Raw genomic sequence first — 20,799 nt, 5'->3', positions numbered from 1 at the left:
TGAGTGGCCAGATGTATTATTCTATATTAGTTTGAGATAAAAACTTTGTATTAAATATAAGAATTGAACAAATTTCTTTTCTCGAATTAACTTTTAGTTGAGAGTTAACCCCAATTCATTGTTTCTATATTATTGATTTTCTTAAAAAAAAAAAAAAAACTTGATGTCATAAAGAAAGCAACCAAATTCCTTGATCTATCCTATAACCTGTCAACTTTAGAGGATTACTTCAACTTTTATCATTATCATGATCCTCATCATTTTAATATTTTAAAATAACAAATTATTAGTATTTAAACCTTTTTTTTATATATAAATTATAATGTAAACACTCTAATAATGCCCAATAAGTAAATTGACTTATTTAATTTTTGCATGAAATGAAACGGTATAAGAATGCAATAACTATGTATTCTACATTAACATCATATTAACTTAAAATTTTTGTATAATATGTAACCCAAAAAGTTACATATAATAACTATTGTCATTTTAAAACTTTATAAAAAAAAATAAAATTACAAAATTATTATTCTATAATATAGAGAAAATGGATCAAACTAATTTAATTATTATTAAAAGCTAACTTAAGAAAGAGGATTGCTCAAATCTTTATATGAGGCATATTATTCAAGACACGTAACACCTCTCACGTTGAGGGCTAATACTTAGGGCATAAAATACTTATAAAATACTCAAACACCGATTAGAGAGGATTTGCCATGAAAAAAAATACCGGATCCAATATACACTCAAAATCTAGCTTAATGGGATGATTGTCTAATTTTTATGAGGGTCCATTACCCATAAATTATGCCTAATTAATGTGGAATATTTAATATATAAAATAATATTCTAAATTTAAATTTGAATAAATTTTAAAAATAATTATTCAATATATAGAATAATTATTTTATTCCCATTCTATTACATGTCATTTTGTAATAAAACAAAATAAATATTTAAATTATCAAAATTATTTAATATATGAATCGCTTATAATTAAATCAATTTATTATTGAATATGAATGAATTTTTATTATTTTAATTAAAGAAAAAATATGAATCATATTTGAAACGCCCAACAGGTAGACGTCAGTTGCATAGTCATTATGCAATTTGTTTCCTCATTTTCGAAATAAATTGAAACGTCTCAAGTGGAAGCGAATTAATTATTCTTTCATCAACACAGAAACCCAATTTTTCCTGTTGGACCCATGTGTTTTCCTTTACATATGTATACAGCTTTGGTGGATTAAAGGATGTTGGGTCACTTTTAATTAATTAACATCGAGTATGTGCAAACTCATTTTTGGTTGCTGTAATTAGAAATAGAAAATTCTCAAATAATTAACATGTTAACCTTAAGGCTATCATTCTCTACTTGCCAATTTTCTATTTACTTTAATTGTTTATTTACATTTAAAAATAATAAATTATGGATTACTATGACTCATTAGTCCTCTTGTGTTAAATAATTTATTAAATTTTAATCGAAATTAAATAAAAAAAATAAATTATTGATTTTTTTTGTTATAATAAGTTTAGGGAAATGAGGAGTTTCTCTATCTCATGATCAAAGAGAATTCATACATCATTAGAATTTATAATAGAATTTATATATCGCTCGCTCGTGAAAAACTTTAACAAATTTAAATTTGAAATTGAGATATCAAGAATTAAATTCTTAATCATGAATTTATTTAATGATGGACAATATATACTAATTTATTTAATGAAGGATCTATCAAAAGTCATGGCATGCAATAAATGATGGACAATATACGCAAGCTCCATTTGATCGACTCATGCTAATTTAATTGTGAGAAGAAATATCTAATATATACAGATAAATGTTGCTATCTAATCTAAATTTTCATGCAATTAGGTTTAGAACTTAGAAAATTCAGAAACTGGAATGAGTCAGAGATTTTCACTAACGCAACTAATTTTGACAAAACACATTATAATGTTCACATTCGGCTAGCTAGCTATAACAACTTGTATATTAAAATTTTTTATATGCTAATTGAGGCTCAAAATTTTGTTTTTAAATGAGTATTTTAGGAATATACTTTTTATGTTCAGTTTGCATATTCAAAAATTGCCTTTTAATTACCATATATGTTTGAGTAACGTGTTAGAGATAGATAGGCCCATTGAGTTTGAATGATGAAGATGTTGGGCTTAACATGTATAAGCTTCTCTCTTAGGCTTACCATCATTGAAGGCTGAAGCCCACATTAAAGATGTCATATATATAAATTTATCTAGAAAATGAGACTTAATTAACTATTATCTATACTCAAAGGAAAATAGGATAAAGATTTGCGATTAAAATTATTTAATCCCTTTATAAATAACTCAATTTTTTTTTTAAAATGTAAATTGTATATTTTCTGTATTCATTGTATGTATTCATAATTTAATATTTTTATATATTATTTTTTTTAATTTTTATATTATTATTATTATATAATTTTTTATTTTTCATTATATTTATATTATATATACACTAATTATTTTCAAACTAAGTTAAAGAAAATGAAAGTATAGTAATAGAAATAAGAAATTATAAAGGTAAAATTTATAGTGAAAAAATTATTATTATAATATAATTTTATAGTTGTAAGAATTTTATAAATATATAAATTTAACTATTTATTATTTTATTAGTTCATAAATATTGAGTTTATCAAAACTAATTAATTTTTACCATTTTATAATTTTTATAAAATATATATAATTAACGTGAAAATTTTAAATTTTTTTAAATACTATTTAAGAATTTATATATAAAAATAAAATAAATTTAATTTGATATAATTTCAATGTTAAATTTTTTTATTTTTATTTATTTTAAATTTAAATTTTTTAATTTTATTTAACAAAATCAATTACATACATCTATATCAATAAGTATCAATATTATTAATTTTTATTAGATATATAATATTTTATATAATTTATTTCTTATGATATGAAGAAAAAATTTAAAAATAAGATTGAAAAATATATTAATGTTAATAAATTATTTATAAACAATAAATTAATAATTAAAATATTCTTTTTGCATAAAAAATAAAAAAATTAGATGTTAATAAAATAAAAAAAATATTAACGTTAATATATTATTATTTTTAATTAAAATAGTTACCGTAAAAAATGTAGAAATAATTATTCGATTTACGGTAAATATTAAATTTCAGTAAATAAAGTTATTGAATATAAATAAATAAAAATTTTATTAAATGATTTAATGTTATATTTATATTTAAATATAAATTTATTAAATTAAAATAATAATTTTATATTTAAAGTATGATTTTTAATTCTTTATATATATATATATATATACTATTTATTAAATAAGATAATATTATAATATTAAAAAATTAAACAATATTATTTTTTTATATACACAAACATTAATATTTTCAAACTTTTAATAATATATTATTTTAAAATAAAAAAAATCAGTATTATAAACTATAATCATCCTATTAATTATATTAATTTTATAATAAATTTAAACTTAAAATATTATGTTAATTTTTAATTTTTTAAATAATATATATTTATCTATTTAAATATTTTTTCTCATATATATAATTCTTTTTATACTTTGTTTGTAATTTTATTTTATTTAAAAATTTCAGATTCATATAATTTTAATATTTATTACATACTACTTAAATTTTTTTTATAAATAATAAATATGAATTCTTTCATCCGTTGTTGAATATATATATACTTATCAATTAGTAGTTTTACATAATCCTCGTAAATTTAATTTTAATTAAAATTAATTTATATATTAATAAAATAATTAAAAATTTTAAATATATATATATATATATATAATTAAGATAAATATAAAAATATTTTATATAAAATATTTTTTTAATAAACTTATAAAAAATTAAATTAAATGAAAATTTCACAAACATTAATAAAAAATTTATATGTTTAACTGATAAAATTAATTTCTTTTATTATTTTATGTAAATTTAAATGTAATTGCATATATATATATATATATATATATATATAGCTGATCAATTAGTAGTTTTACATAATACTCATAAATTCAATTTTAATTAGATTTAATTTATATATTAATGTAATAATTAAGAATTTTAGAAATATATATATATAATTAAGAAAAATATAAATTTATTTTATATAAAATTTTTTAATAAACTTATAACAAATTAAATTAAATAAAAATTTCAAAAATATTAATAAAAAAATTATATTTTTGATTGATAAAAATTAATTTCTTTTCTTATTCTTATACATAAATTCAAATATAATTATATTAAAATAATTTTATTTAAATAATTATAAGTTATTGGTAAAAATTTATTAGAATTCTTTTAAAAAATTACTCATATAAATGAAATACCTTCTGTAAATAATATAAAATGTATTTTTATAAAATTTTATTTAAAATTATATTATAATAAAAATTTAATTAAATTAAATTTAAATACACATAAAATTAAGAATTTTAAATTTATATAAATTATAAAATTAAATTAAATATTAAAAAAATATAATTATAAAATACTATAAATAATGAAGAGCAATTTATTCAAAGCTAATATTTCTTCACTCCATACATTTATATACTATATAGATGATGAAAAATAAATCATTAATATAAATTTTAATAACAAATTAATACTTCATATATTTCATTAACAATAAAAGAGTTTGAAGAAGCAAAGTCTTATACACTGAAGCTGCCTCTACACGCAGAGAGTTCGTTCAACATGTATCTCCACTCAGTTATATCATTTACTCCCCTCATTCTCTCAGCAGTACCAATAATTTTACCAGGCAAACCTCCACATTCTTTTACAATTTGCTTTGCAATCTGCTCAACACTTGGAGTAAAGAAGTTTGCAAGCCCAATATTTTTCTTAAATAAGATCTCTGCTTCTCTGAAAGGAAGTGGCTCAATTTCAATAGGTTGCTGGCAGCCCATCCTTTGACACAACCTTAAGGATCGAGTGCTGATGATTAGCTTGCATCTACCCACTTGAATAGGAATTCCAATCTCTTCTTGATCAAAGTAACTTGAAAGACCATCTAAGATGAGCACACATTTATTTCTTCTTACAAGTCCTTTATGTAACTTTGCTGCCCTCTTCCTTGTATCTTCCTCATCAAAGAGATCAAGCCCTACTTCGCTGGCAATATCACTCTGCAACTTGTGAATGCTGAAATCACCAGATAAAGCGACCAGGTAAACATGATCAAAAGTTTCATCTTGAAGGAGTTGATTATATATATGCACCATAATCTCTGTTTTTCCAACTCCCTCTACTCCAGAAACACCAATTCTTAGCACTTGTTCATTCATCAAGCATGCCCAGATTCTTCCTAAGACTTCATTTGAATTTTGACCCACCAATTTTGTTGTCAATAATTCCACTCCACTAGTTTCATTTACATCAAGCAGAAGACTATCAAATTTTCCCTGCTCACAAAGCTCTTCTACTTCACGAATTTCCTTCTGAAGACGCGTTTTCCACCATGGTGCTAATGAATATTTTCGATCTCCGATTTGTTGTTCCATGACTTGCACATCATTTTTCTTTCTTTGAACACTTCCTAACCAATTTTCAACTTCCCTCTTTCGCTTCTTTCCAGAATGAAACTCGGCAACTTCGAGTGTTTTGTTAATATCGTCCTCTAAAGAACACAAAGTTTTCAAATTTCTCTTGAGAGTTTGCCTACCTTCAACGATAGCGTTGTGATAGGTAACAAATGGCCATAAGTTGTTAAAGACCTCCACTTTGCCCAATATGTTCTCCAAAAACTCCATTCTCTATTGCACTACATGATGCCTAAAAAAAAACCCAGATGTTAAAACCGCCATAATAGATGCCAGAGAAGAATATAATAGAAGCATTCAAAAAGAGATTTTAGCCAATGTGAAGATTTACCGAGGATGAAAGAGAATTTAATCAATCAGAGATGACCGAAATTAATCTCATAGGTAATCCTAATATATTAATTCAACAACAAATTTTGTTAAAAAAAAAAAAGGGTAAAAACAGCAGAAAAATGAAACATATATATAGAAGAAGAAACCAGGTAAGCAAACCGCTGCAACACAAAAAAAATAATAAAACCCATAGTTTGTGAGGGCATAGAGTTATTACATACCTGCCAGATTATGAGTGGAGAAACCAAGAACAATGAAACTCCTCAAAAAGAAATCCAAGAAAGAACGGGACGAAGACTTGGCCGAAGCAAATGCAAAAGTCAACGTAATGTAGTCCCAGTCCTCCTGAGTCTCCTGACACTTTCCCGGAAGCAACATTATTGTAGACTGGGCCTATGCAGATTTGAGCTTGGTTAGATTTATGTGAGAGAAGATGGGCCGTAACTGAGTCCAATTGAAAAATATATGGATTATATCAAATTATGAAGCCTTAAGTGATGATTGTTAGCTGACAACCACATTTCTTTCTACAATCATGAATGAATTCTGGAGGTGTTATAATTGTGAATTTTAAATTTTTCTAGCCACCCATAATCTAAAAGAAAATTTTCTATTTTCTTACAGTTTTATATTCTCAAATGCTAAATATTAACAAAGAGGGGGAAAATAAAATCTTTTTTCATCCAAAAGCACGAGGCAGTAACCAAAACGTGTAGAACAGGACTGAAAAGTATTTATGAGCAATAAGGGAAATTTGCATCCTTACCAGTTCACGACATGCAATATCTGATTTTCAATAGCGAAAATATCAAAAAGAAAATGTTTATGAAATCCAGAAAAAGAACAAAAGAGAAGTATCTGTTTCTTGAAGATCCAAAATATAATCAAGAAGAGAAGCTGCGTTAATTGACATGTGCAACACAGTGGTGGATGGAATGAATCAAAAAATGGCAATGAAGATCAAGCGGCTTGCCCCTACTTGCTACGTACGCAGTCCAATAGTTCCTCTTCAGTATAATAAACACTGTTGCAATGCTGAATCAATCAAGCGATTACAACTGAATTTCAATATTCGGAATACCTCTTATTTCATGCCAATGAGCTTTGCCACAAAATAAAGGGTCAATTAGTACTTTTCCATCTGATAACATACTATAAATATCAGGAAAAAAAAAAAATTCTATAAACAAGAAAAGTCGAATATTTGTGTTTAAAGGTGATGCTCCATTGTATGGAGTACTTATTTTACAGAATTAAAATTATTTTTTTAATAAAAATATTATTTTACATATTATTAAAAAAATAATTTAAAAAAATTATTTTTTTATTTTAATATTTTTATAATTAAAATTTATTAAATTTAATTTTAAATATTTTTTAATACTCCCTCAATAATAATACTAAATAAACTCTTAATAGTTAGCCATTTTAGTGAAATAATGCAGTCCCTCATATTTATTTTACGTCCATTAAATTATAAATCAAACTCACCCTATGGCTAACGGACGTCTTTCTTGAGCCTTGTCCGTTTGTGAATGTCAGGATAGGTTTTATTCAAGATTAAAAATAATTTTCAGCTCTTAAAATACACATATATTCATGAGTTTTTAAAATGTTCATTGAAAATGCGCCAAGTAAACATTTGAATTTTTTTTTTTTTCATATCTTAGTTACATGTCAAGTGTAAATAAAATTTAATTAATTTTTTAAACTTTTTTTTACATTAAACAAACACCCGTATTCTTACATTAAAAAAAAATCGAAACTTACTTTTCTAATTATATAAAATTAGTAGTGACTGATAAAAATCTTCTAAAAGTGATAAAATTTACAAAACTTTTATCCAAAAATCAAACATAATTTTCTATATATTAACTTGAGTCATCTGATTTCGTAATCCCAATAAGGGGCCTCAACTTAAAGGCAACACCCAAAACCCAATCAAGCATTAAGACCCGATTACAAAAGAAATACTTACTAATGTTTCAATTACTTTCTTACCCAGTTCTAATTTATTATAAATTAAAAATATAAATATATAAATTTTATTTATTTTATATATAAGTATCGATGTGTATTTATCTTTGAATTTATAATAAATTGGTGTACGTAAAAATTTTTCCATTAATTAATTGCCCGAGAATAGGACCCAAATAATTCCATCTCTTGCTGACTTTGACCTTTTCTTTCTCCTACAATCCTTTAGTACAGCCGACTAAAATAGTTTTCATAAATAAATTTCTTTTAATTTATATATAGCCACTTGATTTAATTAAATTAATATATCCTTGTTTGACAAATTCCCAATTTATTTAAATTGATTATGCACTTGGTTTTTTTTTTTTTTTTCTTGGAACATGAAGCCAGCCATGGAATTCATAGGCCTTTTGATTCGAACCACAAATATTCAATGTTAGGTTTGATATATCCTGCATGATTATTATTGGGTTAGGCTAGGTTAGTCGTGGCTTAATTAAGATAATACACTAGTCTTTAGCACATGTTAATACTAATTCCCATTGGTGCTCTCCTTGACTCTTTCTTGGTAACGATAATGATTTGTAACACTTGGAATTTTGTTCTATTCCTACGGAGAGAGTCTTGCTATTATAACATTTATTTTATCTTTGGTCCATGCATTGAAAATAGCTTTAGATATTAGTGTATTAGGTCAAAATCATGGAAATATATATATATTAAATACAAAATATTGAAGCCATAGTCAATGGTTTTGCCATAAAACCATTTGTTTGGCCACTTTTAACCCATTATTTGGCTTATTGCCATTATTTAACATTCATTCAACTTTTGCTCCCAAAAAGAAAAAGAAAATTTCATTTTAATTATGGGTCCTGATCAGATATAATGCAAAATTTTAGTTCCAGGTACCATCAATTGATGTGAAGCATTATCTTTACCTAGCTATCTATCTAACCATAACAGCATTCAATACTTCCAAAACCTATTAATTCGCAACTGTATATGTACAATTAGATCACTAATTGAGATATTTTTTTATGACTTTAATGAAAGGCTGATTTTTTTTTTTCTTTTAGGAATTTTTTCTTTTAGGAAATGAAATTATTTTATAAGAAAAAGTAACAAGATGATCGTTTTGAACAAGAGGCCCTTCAATTCTAATGGCTTAGTCCCAAACAGATCTACCATCCGGGATACCCATCGTTGCCAACTTGGTGAACATATCAAGAGCCCTTAATTAATGAATATACTAAGCATTAATTTTATGTGGATAATTATTTACACTATTTTCATAAATTAATTGTTAAATAATAGTAAGAGGAAAAATATGTATATTTATTTCTATAAATCATAGTTTAAATAAATAAAAAGATAATAAATTTATTTTCTTAAATTAAATTTCGTGGAGTGAAGATGTATAATAATTAAGATCTCCTATCATGTATAATTAAAATAGAAAAACAATCTGCATGCAGTCACGTGAGAGAGTTCAATGATGCAATGTGTTTTAATTTTTTCACTCGTCACAAAATATAATTAATACTACATGTATTATAGATATAGACCTTACCCAGTTAGAAACATAAATATAAATATAATCATAGGGTAGCGGACCTAGAGGTTGTGTGTTGTTGTGGGATGGAGAGGTGTGCCGACACTACTGCCCTGTGTTTAGGGCCACTGTTTTTTCAAGAATGCTATCGAATTTCGACCATATCACATGGGTTCCCTTTTCATTTCGGACTTGGTGATGACTGTAGGTTGTGTTGGAAGATATATTATAAGACGTCACCAGTTCAATCAATCAACTGGAGTTTATAATTTCATATTTAATTATACTGGGAAAAAAAAAAACTTTGGTTGTATGCCATTTTCCTCAATTAGAAATGATTTTATGTCTATATAATTCCAGAATTTAATAAATAAAAGATAGAAAAAAAAACATTACAAATAGAACAGACCAAATTAAAGTGTGGGTTATGTGGAAGCTTTACATGCATATATATGTTCCCAAATTAAGAGTCTATACATTTTGATTAATGCTTTTTAATTAGTTGAAAGTAATGTTTATGTTGGTCACATAATAATTAATTTCTCTACTTATATGCCATCAAGATGAGCAAGAACAACGTGGCCATCTGGGGAAGCATTATTGGCACGTGTATTAGCTTCGCTTTTCCTGTTTAATTAATTTTCAAGCGAAGTTATTCGAGTCATTAGCAGGGATATATATATGGTGATACACTAGAACTGGGAAAGGTCTTTTCCTCCATTCATAACATTAAAATAAGGCCTTATAAATCTCTCACTCCATTTTGATAGAGTTTTCAAAATGTTTGCCATTAGAATTCTTGTATAGATATAACATATAAATAAGTAAGATACATAACATAATGATCGATTGTCTAACAAGTAAGAATTTATTTATTCGTATATACATAACATAACTAAGAATTTTTCTTCTACCGAAGCTTCAAAGAAAGTACTTGAATTAGCAAGAAAATGATGTGAATACCATTTGCACCCACAGATCCTTCGCCAGTCACCATTGAATGCCGTATGCCATTTCGTACTGCAATCCAATGCCATAGATTGACCTGGTACTTGTACATACTAAACCCAACTTCCTAAAGTATGACATATATTATGTATTTATTTATTATAACTTTATTTTTTTTAATTGTTGAAACTGAAACTTCTAATGTTGCTTGCGGCAAATTAGTAACATATTATTAGCTAGAATAATATATTAAAATACGTAGGAGGATGAAAACGGATGAATAGGTATGTAGCTGATATCATCGAACTACAAAACAAGTTGACAGAGTTCTAATTTACGAAGAAAGAGAGAGGGTTTTTTGGAATGGCTTGTAATTAATGGCGTTTAGAGTCGGTGATAGTGCTTTGTGCACATCGTCAAAGCAAATGTCAAGAAATAAATGTCATGCCTTTGTCATCCTGCCAACGACGCGTTCTTCCCTTTTTTTTCTTACTTTGATTTGTTATGGACCCTACTTTTATTTATTTTTTTTACTATGACTTGAATATGTCCCATCCATTTATTATTATTTCTATTTACTTTTATATATCGTATTTAAATTTTATATAATAATTAAAAATTATTAAATAATTTATTTTTATAAAAATATATTAATAATTACTAAAATTATTTTTTAAATCTCATTTAATTATTTATTATATATAATAAATATAAAAAGTAAAATTAAAAAATTGATAATATTCTTTAATTTTTAAAGATAATCGGTAATTCTAAAAACAAAAAATAGTTTTTTTCTTTCTTACCATTTTGTCCTATTCCTTATATTGAGTATGATATGACAAGTCCCTTTGATTTATTTTATTTTCATAAAATGACGATGATAATAATAAATAAATAAAAAATCAATGTTGTGTTATTTTGTTAAGTAAAATAAATAAATAAATAAATGATATTATGATTCAGCTGTCTAGCAATAAAGCTAAAGCCTCTTTAAAAGTGAATGCCAATATCTAATTTTCGTTATAAATAAATAAAAATATTTAATGTATATTTTACTAGTATAATCATGATAATTTTGAAAAAGTATAGTTTAATTATTAAAAAATTTTACTTGTATATGACCTTTAAACTTCAGGAATTTTTCAATATGATCATATCAAGCATTGATAAATTGCAATTATTTGTTTGAATAACTTGATAAATTACAATTAAATTCATGGATAATATCAATTAAATCCAATCATCAGTTATGTTAATCCATTAATACGAGCTTATATTAAATAATTTATTGACCCTAATTTTCATTGATGATTTGCGGATATGGTTGAGTATATTTATTGGGGGAGAAAGACTAAATCAAAAATTCTTTTTAGAATATTGTTTTCTTTTTTTTTTTTTTAAATAAACATAGTTGACAAAAGTGAGCATGTGACTGTGAGCATCTAATGGGCATCATTAATTCAAAAAAAGCCAAGGGGTAGATTGGTCACTCAAAATTAAGAGTGAGATTTTGATTTCAATCCTCAATTTATGAATAAAATTGGATTGAATTTTTTATATGATTTTTATTTAATTTTTTTAATTTTTTAATTTTAATTCGATTAAATTTAATTTTTAATATTTTAATTTTAATTTATGTTTAGTGCTATTTAAATTTATTTTCTAAAATAATTTTATATAATTATTTTCAGGAATAATGATATCTAAATTATCATTTAATTTTTAAAATTATGATTAATAGGCATAGTATCTTTTAGCTATTTTTAATTATAAGATATGTATAATTAAGAATTAAGTATATTATGTAACATTTAAAATATTGAAATACTTAAAATTAAAAAATGTAATGTGATTAGTATATTTATAACAAAATTTATCGATAAAAAGATAAATAAATAAAAAATAATATCAAATTGTATATAATAATAATAATAATTTTAATTGTATATAATTATATTAATATTTGTAATTTGATTGTTATTCAACATAGTTTTAATTTAATTTTTAGTAAAGAGTCAATACTAAATTTAAATAATAAAATGAATTTAATTGAATATAATTTTAATTAATTTTAAAAAAATATTTTAATTTAATTTAAAATTTATAAATAATACATACTCTCACTAAAAATGAAGTAAGATGACGCAATGATTTTAAATAGACTATTTTAAACTAATTAAATATAAATAAATATTAAAAAATAATCAAAAGTTACTTTTTTTTAACAAATATTAAGTTATTATTATTTAATAAATTCTATTTATATACACTTATTTATATTTTAATTGCTCTACCGTTTCATCCTATGTGAAATTATTGTTTTATTTAGTAAGTTATTGTACATATGTGCTCTCTCATGGAAACTCAAATTTTCACTTGCAGAATTCCACGTGGCAGTGTTAAATATCCGGATTCTAGAACAGTAAAATAAGTTGAGTGGACGTGGAGTAGTGAAATGAATGTAGATTGGTCAAAAATCTATCTCAATGTGTATTTCAGCATCTGTACGGCTTTGATTAATTTTCCATCCCCATGATTTGCGGTGTCCTACGTTCAAATTGGAAAAGCATTTCTATGCCTTAAAATTTCACTTGATGTTTTTGTTAATAATTTATTTTTTTAATTGGGAGAGCAAAATTATAATTATTTTTTTATTCAATAAAAACTCATTAAAAATAATTAGTCATAGAAAAATAATAAATAAAGGAAAATCTCTCTTTTTGTATAATTTTTTTTTAAATTAGGCAAAATGCTCATTATTGACAAATTATAATTAGACTTGAAAAATAGTGCCAAAATAAAATTAAAGAAAATTCATTGATTCCTAATTTTACTAATGGAAATTCCAAACCTGTATCCTTATTTCCATTTCAATTTTCTTTAACTTTATAATTTGTTAAAATTATATGTTGTCGTTAATGTAAATTTGAAATCATTTCATGGAATCTTAAACTTTTGTATGCAGCAACAATATTAAATACTTAAATTAAATTGAGTTAAATTTATTTTAATATTATATTATAAATTTGAATTGAATAGATATGAAATGAGTTAGCTTAAATTTAGATCAATTATTATTAAAAAGTTAAAATTAATTGATTAATTAGTTATTTTATTTTTATAAGTTGTTTAATTTTTTTTATATTTGAGACTCTTAATAAAATCTAAATGAAAATTTTCTTAATTATCGTAATGAAAATTTAAAGGAGACAGAAAGAGTTGGACAGGTGGAGATCATTTTTAATTAAAAAGGAAAACGAATAATTGAAAATAATAAAAAGGTGGGGGTCCTTATAGAAATTTTGGACAAAGTGATTATGAAATGGATTTCGAAGTATAGTAGCTCTATATATATTTTTTGTCACTTGAAGTTGATATCATATCATCCAAAAATAAAATCAATAGACCCATAATTGAAATTCTTTTATAACATCCCTTCTTTTCCAATTTACAACTGGGAAGCACAAATTATAATTATAATTGTAATGTCATGCAGCTAATATTATTTATGTCTCTATTTAAATTTATGAGCCATTAAAAAAAATTATAATTGTAATCAAAACATAAAAATAAGCTCAATTCAGTTGTGATTTTTCATCAAAATAATTAAATTAATTATATTAAATTAAATATTTGATCTATGAAAGTATTACTTTATTAAAATGTACTCCTAAAAAAAAACACACATCAATGCTTTGCGTGAAAACTCTAAGCTTTCACACAAAGCATGCGACCTCCTTTAATTATTAAGAAAATAAATTGTTTGTGAAGATTTACAAGAAAAAAAAAAATTCTCGATCCAAAACCATCATATTTAAATTATTTAACCGCGAACCTGCCGACTTTTCTACATAGAAAAGTCAAAATTTACAAGCCAACTATAAAATTAGGCAATGCTATCCCTGCCGGTACAAAATAACAAAATTCAAAATTTCAGTAACAAATCACTGACTTATTTTATTCCCATTTTGCCCCTTCCACTAAACCCTATACATAGCACGACTGCGCGTGCCAACCATTCTCCTGCCCCTCTCTTTTGCTCTCACAAGGTCCGTACACATCTACAGTACTAAAGCCACTGGGAATTTTTTTTTTGGGGGAGAAAAAAAGGAGCTCAAATTTGAATTCCTTTTTTTTTTTTTTTAATCCATTTGAAACTGGATAGCACAAAACGACGAATCTGAGACGCGTTTGATGCTTGTTATGGCAATAGAAATGATGATATCATCGTTATCTTCCATAACAAACCTGACATTTGCAGATTCATTACCCTGATTTCTCTTCCTATCTCGTATTCACTCTGTTTTGATTTGAAAACATCGCCGGGGGGAGTTCTGGTACTGAAGCTCTTATTTTTGTTATCTTTTTTTTTTTTATGTTTCTTTTCTCTTTTGCTGTTTTGGGATTGGGCAGAAAAATTCTCTGTATCTGCAATCACTGGATCTGATGGTTTCCAAGTGGTACTGACATTTTGTTACTGTTAGTGTGAGAATCTGAATTTGTGATTTTCTGGGTTCTGCTTGGTTGCCTATAAATTGGGAGGAAAAAAAAGCCGAAGGTGGAAGAAGTTTTTGGGTGTGCCCAATTTGCTACTCTTTGTGCAGGTTCTGGTAAAAGAAGATATTCTGCTGTTTCTATCTTTTGGTAAGTGAATTGCTCAGAATTGTTCTTTGGTGAATTGCTTAGTATTGTTCTTTGGTTTTACTTTCCCTGACCTGTCTCAGAATTTTTGAGAGTCAATCTTGATTGTTTTCAATTAATGGATTCCTATTTTTAGTTCATTGGCTGTTCGGATTTTTTTTTATTTGAAAAAAAAAAAGTTTTCAAATTATTAAATCTTTTCACCGAACCCCAAAATTTAATCAATCTCTCCGTGTAATCTTTCCATGTCTGCTGGTTCCTTACCAAATAAAACTCTAATTCCTCCTCATGCTTTGCTTTTGATTCTCATTTTTATTGACCTTTTCCCGTGATACTTTCGTATCTTCTCACAGGATATTTATATTTTTCATCAGATAGATTTTTGCTTTTGCTTCATGAATTCCTCTAACGACTCTCTTGAATTTACAGGTTGAAGCTAAATAACTTGCACAAAATCGAGACTTCCGCTAATGTCACTCACTGTGAGACCTCATTTCCACCATTACAAGAACAAAATGGGCAAACCCACATCAACAAACAGAGACTGGACACAGATCTATGCAATTTATGGCATGGACCAGTGGCAAACTTTGCTGTTCCTCTTGTGTCACGCCATTTTCTTCTCCATTCTATCCATTCTCTTCCTCTTCTACTTCGATCCGGTCTGCAAGCTCCTAGAGACTGGTGTTCTTCTTTTCACCACCAGTGCCAGCAGCACTGGCGCTGCTCGCTTTGCCGCTGGATTCACGGGGTGTGTGATGGCGCTGTCCGCCATATGCTTGTTCTTCGCAGCCGGCAACTTCTTTTACAGCTCGGTGGCGTTACATCATGATATGGCGCAGAGGATGGTGAGCTATGTGAACGATTGGTCTTCGGTTAAGTTGGCTCTCGATATTGGGTGCGGTCGTGGGATTTTGTTGAATGCGGTGGCCACCCAGTTGAAGAAAACTGGGAGTTCCGGCCGGGTTGTCGGGTTGGACCGCTCTAAAAGGACCTCTCTGTCTACGCTCCGAACTGCCAACATGGAAGGTAGATGTTGTTCAATTAATTAGTACTTTGGAACTTATTTTGCTTTTAATTTTCGGAAATGATTCATTGAGATTTGGGGTAAATTTTAGAAAACTATCCATTTTATTGATCCTTCCGCAGCTTGTTTTCAAAATTGTTTTACCATTGAAATCTTGTTTCGCAATTTCTAATTTTCTGAAAATTTTAGTTTACTTTGTGAACCAGTTTTGGGAAATTAAATAAATTAATTTCTTCAACATACCCAAGTTAATTTTTTATTTCATGATATGAATATAATAATTATAAGCTTGATTTTATATGAAAATAAATTTAATATTTTTAAATTAAATATTTATATATAAATTTATATATTTATTAAATACACTTAAATAAATTTTATAAATATTTTATATAAATATTTAACCTAATAATTATAAAATTTATTTTCATATAAAGACAATTTTATATTAAATAATTCGTATTATGTATGAGGACGGACTGCTAACAATTTGCAGTCTCTAAATCACGAATGCATACCATTTAAAAATAAATTGAATATCAATTTTCAGTGCAGAAGTTAGGTAAATTAAGTACGTTTCATAATCTGGCATTTCATAATATATCACGTTTTGATTCTCAAATATACATTCATATTTTAAAATTCTGGATTTTTTTTTTATATTATCTTCTACTATATCCGATTAATTATTAATTTTTATGTCCAAATAATTATTAAGTTGATGGTTATGTGGAATAAATGGATTAATTATAAATTTATGTATACAGGAGTAGGAGAGTATGTTACATGTAGGGAAGGTGACGTGAGGAGCTTACCATTCGGAGACAATTATTTTGATGTGGTGGTATCAGCTGTGTTTGTTCATACTGTAGGAAAAGAGTATGGTCATCGGACGGTGGAGGCAGCAGCAGAGAGAATGAGGGCATTGGGTGAGATGGTTAGGGTTTTGAAACCTGGTGGGATTGGAGTTGTGTGGGACATAGTGCACGTGCCGGAATACGTCCGGCGACTGCAGGAGTTGAAGATGGAGGATATTAGGGTTTCGAAGCGTGTAACTGCCTTCATGGTGAGCAGCCACATTGTGTCATTTCGGAAGCCTGATCAGCATGTTTGGGGACTCAGCGAGGTTAGGCTGGATTGGAGATGCTGATGTAAATGTTATAGTTATCAAAAAAAAAAGGGAAAAAAATGCAAAAAGAAAAATGAAGCAAAAGAGAAGACTAGAAAAAGAATTAAAATATATATATATATATATATATATATATATATACGAGTTACTGATGAATTTACTTTAAAATATCTGGAGAGACGAAGTCGATCTAGATAATGTATTAAAAGTAAATATATTTAATATATTTATCATGTATGGTTATCAATTAAAATATTGAAGGCTTAATTATGTAAATTAGTGTGCCAATAGTTGTTGTAATTGATTGAAGGGAAAAAGGTTATGGGTTGGCTGGAGAGTTGCTTATGGTTGAAAAGCATGGTAATATTCTAGACCTTACTTTCCTAAGAGGTTTCAAAAGGGTGTTGCCAGTTGATGAGATTCCTGCTTCTTTACTAAAAGTAGCAACCCCAAAATTAGTTATTTGTGCTTTGTATACTTTTTCTTTCTAAGCATAGTTTTGATTTTGATAGTCACTTTACAATAAACACAGATGATGCCTTATTTGATTTTTAAGATAACAAAATTAACGCCAAGATTTATTTGGAATCTCAATGATAACAAATTTCGCTTTCCTAATTATAATGAAAACAAGATGGCAGTGCTACTATTGAAATAATACTAGTTGTTCATTTTTCAAATCATGTGACACAAAAGGTCAATAGTGAAGAGAAGATAGTGACTAATTTGGTGGATGATGAGAGGTGAGAGACTTGGTAATGGGGTAGTTGAGATGTCTCAATCCTTGATCTTTGACAGGGAAATATGTAAATGTTTGTGTGGATAACTGGGAATGAGTTAGGTTTGGATATTAAATTCTTGGGGTTATGCCCATTGTTGCTAGGAAAGTTGCGTTGAACAATTTCAATTGCCTTGTGATAATTAAAATGGGCTCTCACACCCAACTGAGTGAAATATGGGCCCAAAAAATAGCTTGAATTTCTATTCATCAAAGCAAAAAGGGCTAGATGTTGCACAACTCTCATTCTTTATTAGCTTCATCTTCGTGAAAACCGGCAACTATACTGAGCAAATTTAATTGCACCATGAGTGTACTTATTCTCAGTACATATGCACCATGTGCCCACCTTTCTTCAAAATCACAAACTTAATTTCTAATTAATTCTTCTTCAATTTTATTTTTAGATCTTGATGCCTGGGGAACACTGCAGATGCTTGCTTTACTGAATTGAAATTAATATTAGCTTCATCTCATCTTTCTTTCTTGCCAAAAAAAAAAAATCAGTAGTTGAATTTGAATTTTTTATGAATCAATTTCAATTAATTTATAAATAACTTGATTAATTTAATAAGGTTTCTCTTTGGTATTACTACAATGGCTAGTGTTTACGAGCACAGTTTCAAAAATATTCGCACAATAGTTAAAAAAAAAAAAAAAAAGAAAAGAAGATCTGAATGAAAATAGGTACCAATTAATTTAGTTTAGTGATGATGTTGAGTTATCAATCAAATTGACTAATCAAAGTTAACTTGAAAGGAAACTTGTTTCACTCATCATCTGAGTTAATGCAAATTCACTTCATTCAAAATCCAACTCAATAATTTCAACTCTTTGGAATCCATACTGAACTTTACTTAAGTTGCAGCCAATTTGAGTTTATGTGGGTAATAACAACCCCAAATGCACGAAGCCCCGAAGCAAAGCTTGTAAGCAGAGTCCTAACGTTATTTTGGATTGAGTTCTGTTAAAAAGACATTATTAGATAAATAAATTTCAATTATGAAATTTTATCAGATATGAAACTCCGTATTTTAAATTGTCTTATCAAATAATGAAATTCATTTTGAAATGAACTCTAACTGGAGCTTTGTAATTTTTATGGACCAAACACTATGAAAAAATTAAGAAACTTGAGCGTCTGATTGCTGTGATCCTTATCGTCTTGCAAATTTCTTCACCGCTACCTTCAATTGGTTGGGACTTTTGGTCTATTTCTGCAGCAGAAGCGAAACTTTACTTTCCAGAGACCAACGTCCCAAGAACTGGAGAACTTGCTTTGAGAAGTGCTATTCCTGCAAACATAAATATGAAGGCTATACAGCTTCCTATTAGTTGCTGAATTTGTGTTGTTTCTTTTAACTTTGAAAGTAATTGGTTTGTAGAGAACCCTGCTTTTGGCTTCCAGACTTCTCTGGAGGATATTTCATTTTGCTCAGGATTCCAAACAGAAAGCCTCATGGGACAATGGAGGGCAATGTGAAGAAAGCACTAAAGGCATGTATTGTATCCTTTCAGTATGATCAGATAAGAAGCTCATAGCATCAGATCATTGCCAGTCAAATTCTTGTAACTCTGCAATTTAATTAGATTTTTTACAATTATCAGATGCGGTTTTGTGGATCTTTTATGCTTGAATTTTCTTGAAATCTTGCAAAGAATGTGCAGTTGCATTCATCTGTAATATTCTTTAGGAGACTGTCATAATTTAATATATTTTATTTTATTTTGCCAGGAATTTGTGGCTAAGAGTTGTCTTATTGGTTTAATGAAATAAATCAAGCAAAGGACCCTAGAAATGTCGCCTTCTCCCTCCCTCTCTTCTCTCTCAAGTGTACTGACGCCTAGCCACATCTTTACAACAATATTTTATCCAATAATCCTTTGTGTTGTTATTTGAGGCAGCCAGCGGGGGCATGTTGCAGGGTTGCTACACATAATTTGTATTCATTTGCACTAATTTTTGGATGGCTGACATTGTAATTTGTTATGCTGCATTTATTGCTTTCAGGTATGGCATTTTCTTGTCCTCTCATGATTACCCACCAAAGTAATTTTTTGTACAGCCCAAACAATGTGCCTGAGCACTTGTAAAGCATAATATAGCAATAACTTCAGCAGCATGTGTTCCAGTGGACACTAGTTTATTTAATATGTATTTTAATTCCACTGATCATCAATTACCCATGGATTCAGGTTGGTCTAGATGGATATTCGGTGCCATTAACTGCAGGGAATTTTGCAAAACTGTTCAAGGTAGTTGAGCCTCACTTCAGCCTCCTGGAATTTTGGTTTCCAATTCTCAATCCATAACACTTTATTTTCTTCCCAGATATGGTTTTCTATCGAAAGTAATGAAATGTTGGGTGTGTCCTTCTGATTGAACAGAAACTATTAATTGACAATTGTTCAGGTAGTCGATGGGGCAAAGTTCAGCTCCGCTAGCCAACCTGTTCTCACTGATAATGAGATTGATAAGAACGTTGGTTCACAGTGTTCCCCTGAAAATAATGCCATCAGGGCAGTTTGAGCCCTTGTGCAAAACAACATTAAGTGAGCAGGTACAACAGGTTTATTTCCTGTTTTTTTATTTTTGGACCAATTGTAGCTACGAAAGCATAATATTTCAATGTCTAATTTTGATTTTCTTTGGTTATCATATGGAAGGGTGGGAAGTTGCCAGTGCTTCCAGAGTCTGTTGATGGAGCAGTTGGCGGTTGTAATGGCTCACAGTGAGGTTTCTTAGGAGTACTCAGCACCATATCAGTTTTTCTTCCACCTCTAG

At 27.4% G+C, this 20,799-nt stretch overlaps 2 protein-coding genes and 1 pseudogene across 3 annotated transcripts; 2 read left to right on the top strand and 1 right to left on the bottom strand.

Annotated features, from left to right (window-relative positions):
* Positions 1–4,643: 4,643 nt before the first annotated feature.
* On the bottom strand, positions 4,644–6,336 carry LOC110643744 (disease resistance protein RFL1). Of its 2 annotated transcripts, none has more exons than XM_021796222.2 (2): positions 6,181–6,336; positions 4,644–5,858 (listed from the first exon to the last, which is right to left on the bottom strand). In XM_021796222.2, exon 2 carries the CDS (start codon positions 5,834–5,836, stop codon positions 4,736–4,738), a length of 1,101 nt encoding a protein of 366 aa, XP_021651914.2. In that variant the 5' UTR covers positions 5,837–5,858; positions 6,181–6,336; the 3' UTR covers positions 4,644–4,735. The 2 variants fall into 2 exon arrangements, with proteins under 2 accessions (XP_021651914.2, XP_021651915.2); XM_021796223.2 differs by lacking the exon at positions 6,181–6,336 and adding an exon at positions 5,958–6,135.
* Positions 6,337–14,569: 8,233 nt separating this feature from the next.
* On the top strand, positions 14,570–17,512 carry LOC110643769 (uncharacterized). The gene is made up of 3 exons (XM_021796248.2): positions 14,570–15,083; positions 15,510–16,109; positions 16,875–17,512. Exons 2-3 carry the CDS (start codon positions 15,551–15,553, stop codon positions 17,255–17,257), a joined length of 942 nt encoding a protein of 313 aa, XP_021651940.1. The 5' UTR covers positions 14,570–15,083; positions 15,510–15,550; the 3' UTR covers positions 17,258–17,512.
* Positions 17,513–19,481: 1,969 nt separating this feature from the next.
* On the top strand, positions 19,482–20,799 carry LOC110643753 (peptidyl-prolyl cis-trans isomerase CYP37, chloroplastic-like; annotated as a pseudogene).

Source organism: Hevea brasiliensis, chromosome 15, assembly GCF_030052815.1.
Source record: "Hevea brasiliensis isolate MT/VB/25A 57/8 chromosome 15, ASM3005281v1, whole genome shotgun sequence".
Taxonomy (NCBI): Eukaryota; Viridiplantae; Streptophyta; class Magnoliopsida; order Malpighiales; family Euphorbiaceae; genus Hevea; species Hevea brasiliensis.
The sequence above is the reverse complement of the archived record's forward strand: the minus strand, read 5'-3'. Positions and strand labels throughout refer to the sequence as shown.

What these genes read in the sequence shown, in the direction of transcription:
- LOC110643769 (XM_021796248.2), top strand. Translation starts at nt 15,551, where the DNA reads ATGTCACTCACTGTGAGACCTCATTTCCACCATTACAAGAACAAAATG. An exon ending in CCGAACTGCCAACATGGAAG is followed by an intron (nt 16,110 to 16,874) that starts GTAGATGTTGTT and finishes TTATGTATACAG; the next exon opens with GAGTAGGAGAGTATGTTACA.
- LOC110643744 (XM_021796222.2), bottom strand. Translation starts at nt 5,836, where the DNA reads ATGGAGTTTTTGGAGAACATATTGGGCAAAGTGGAGGTCTTTAACAAC.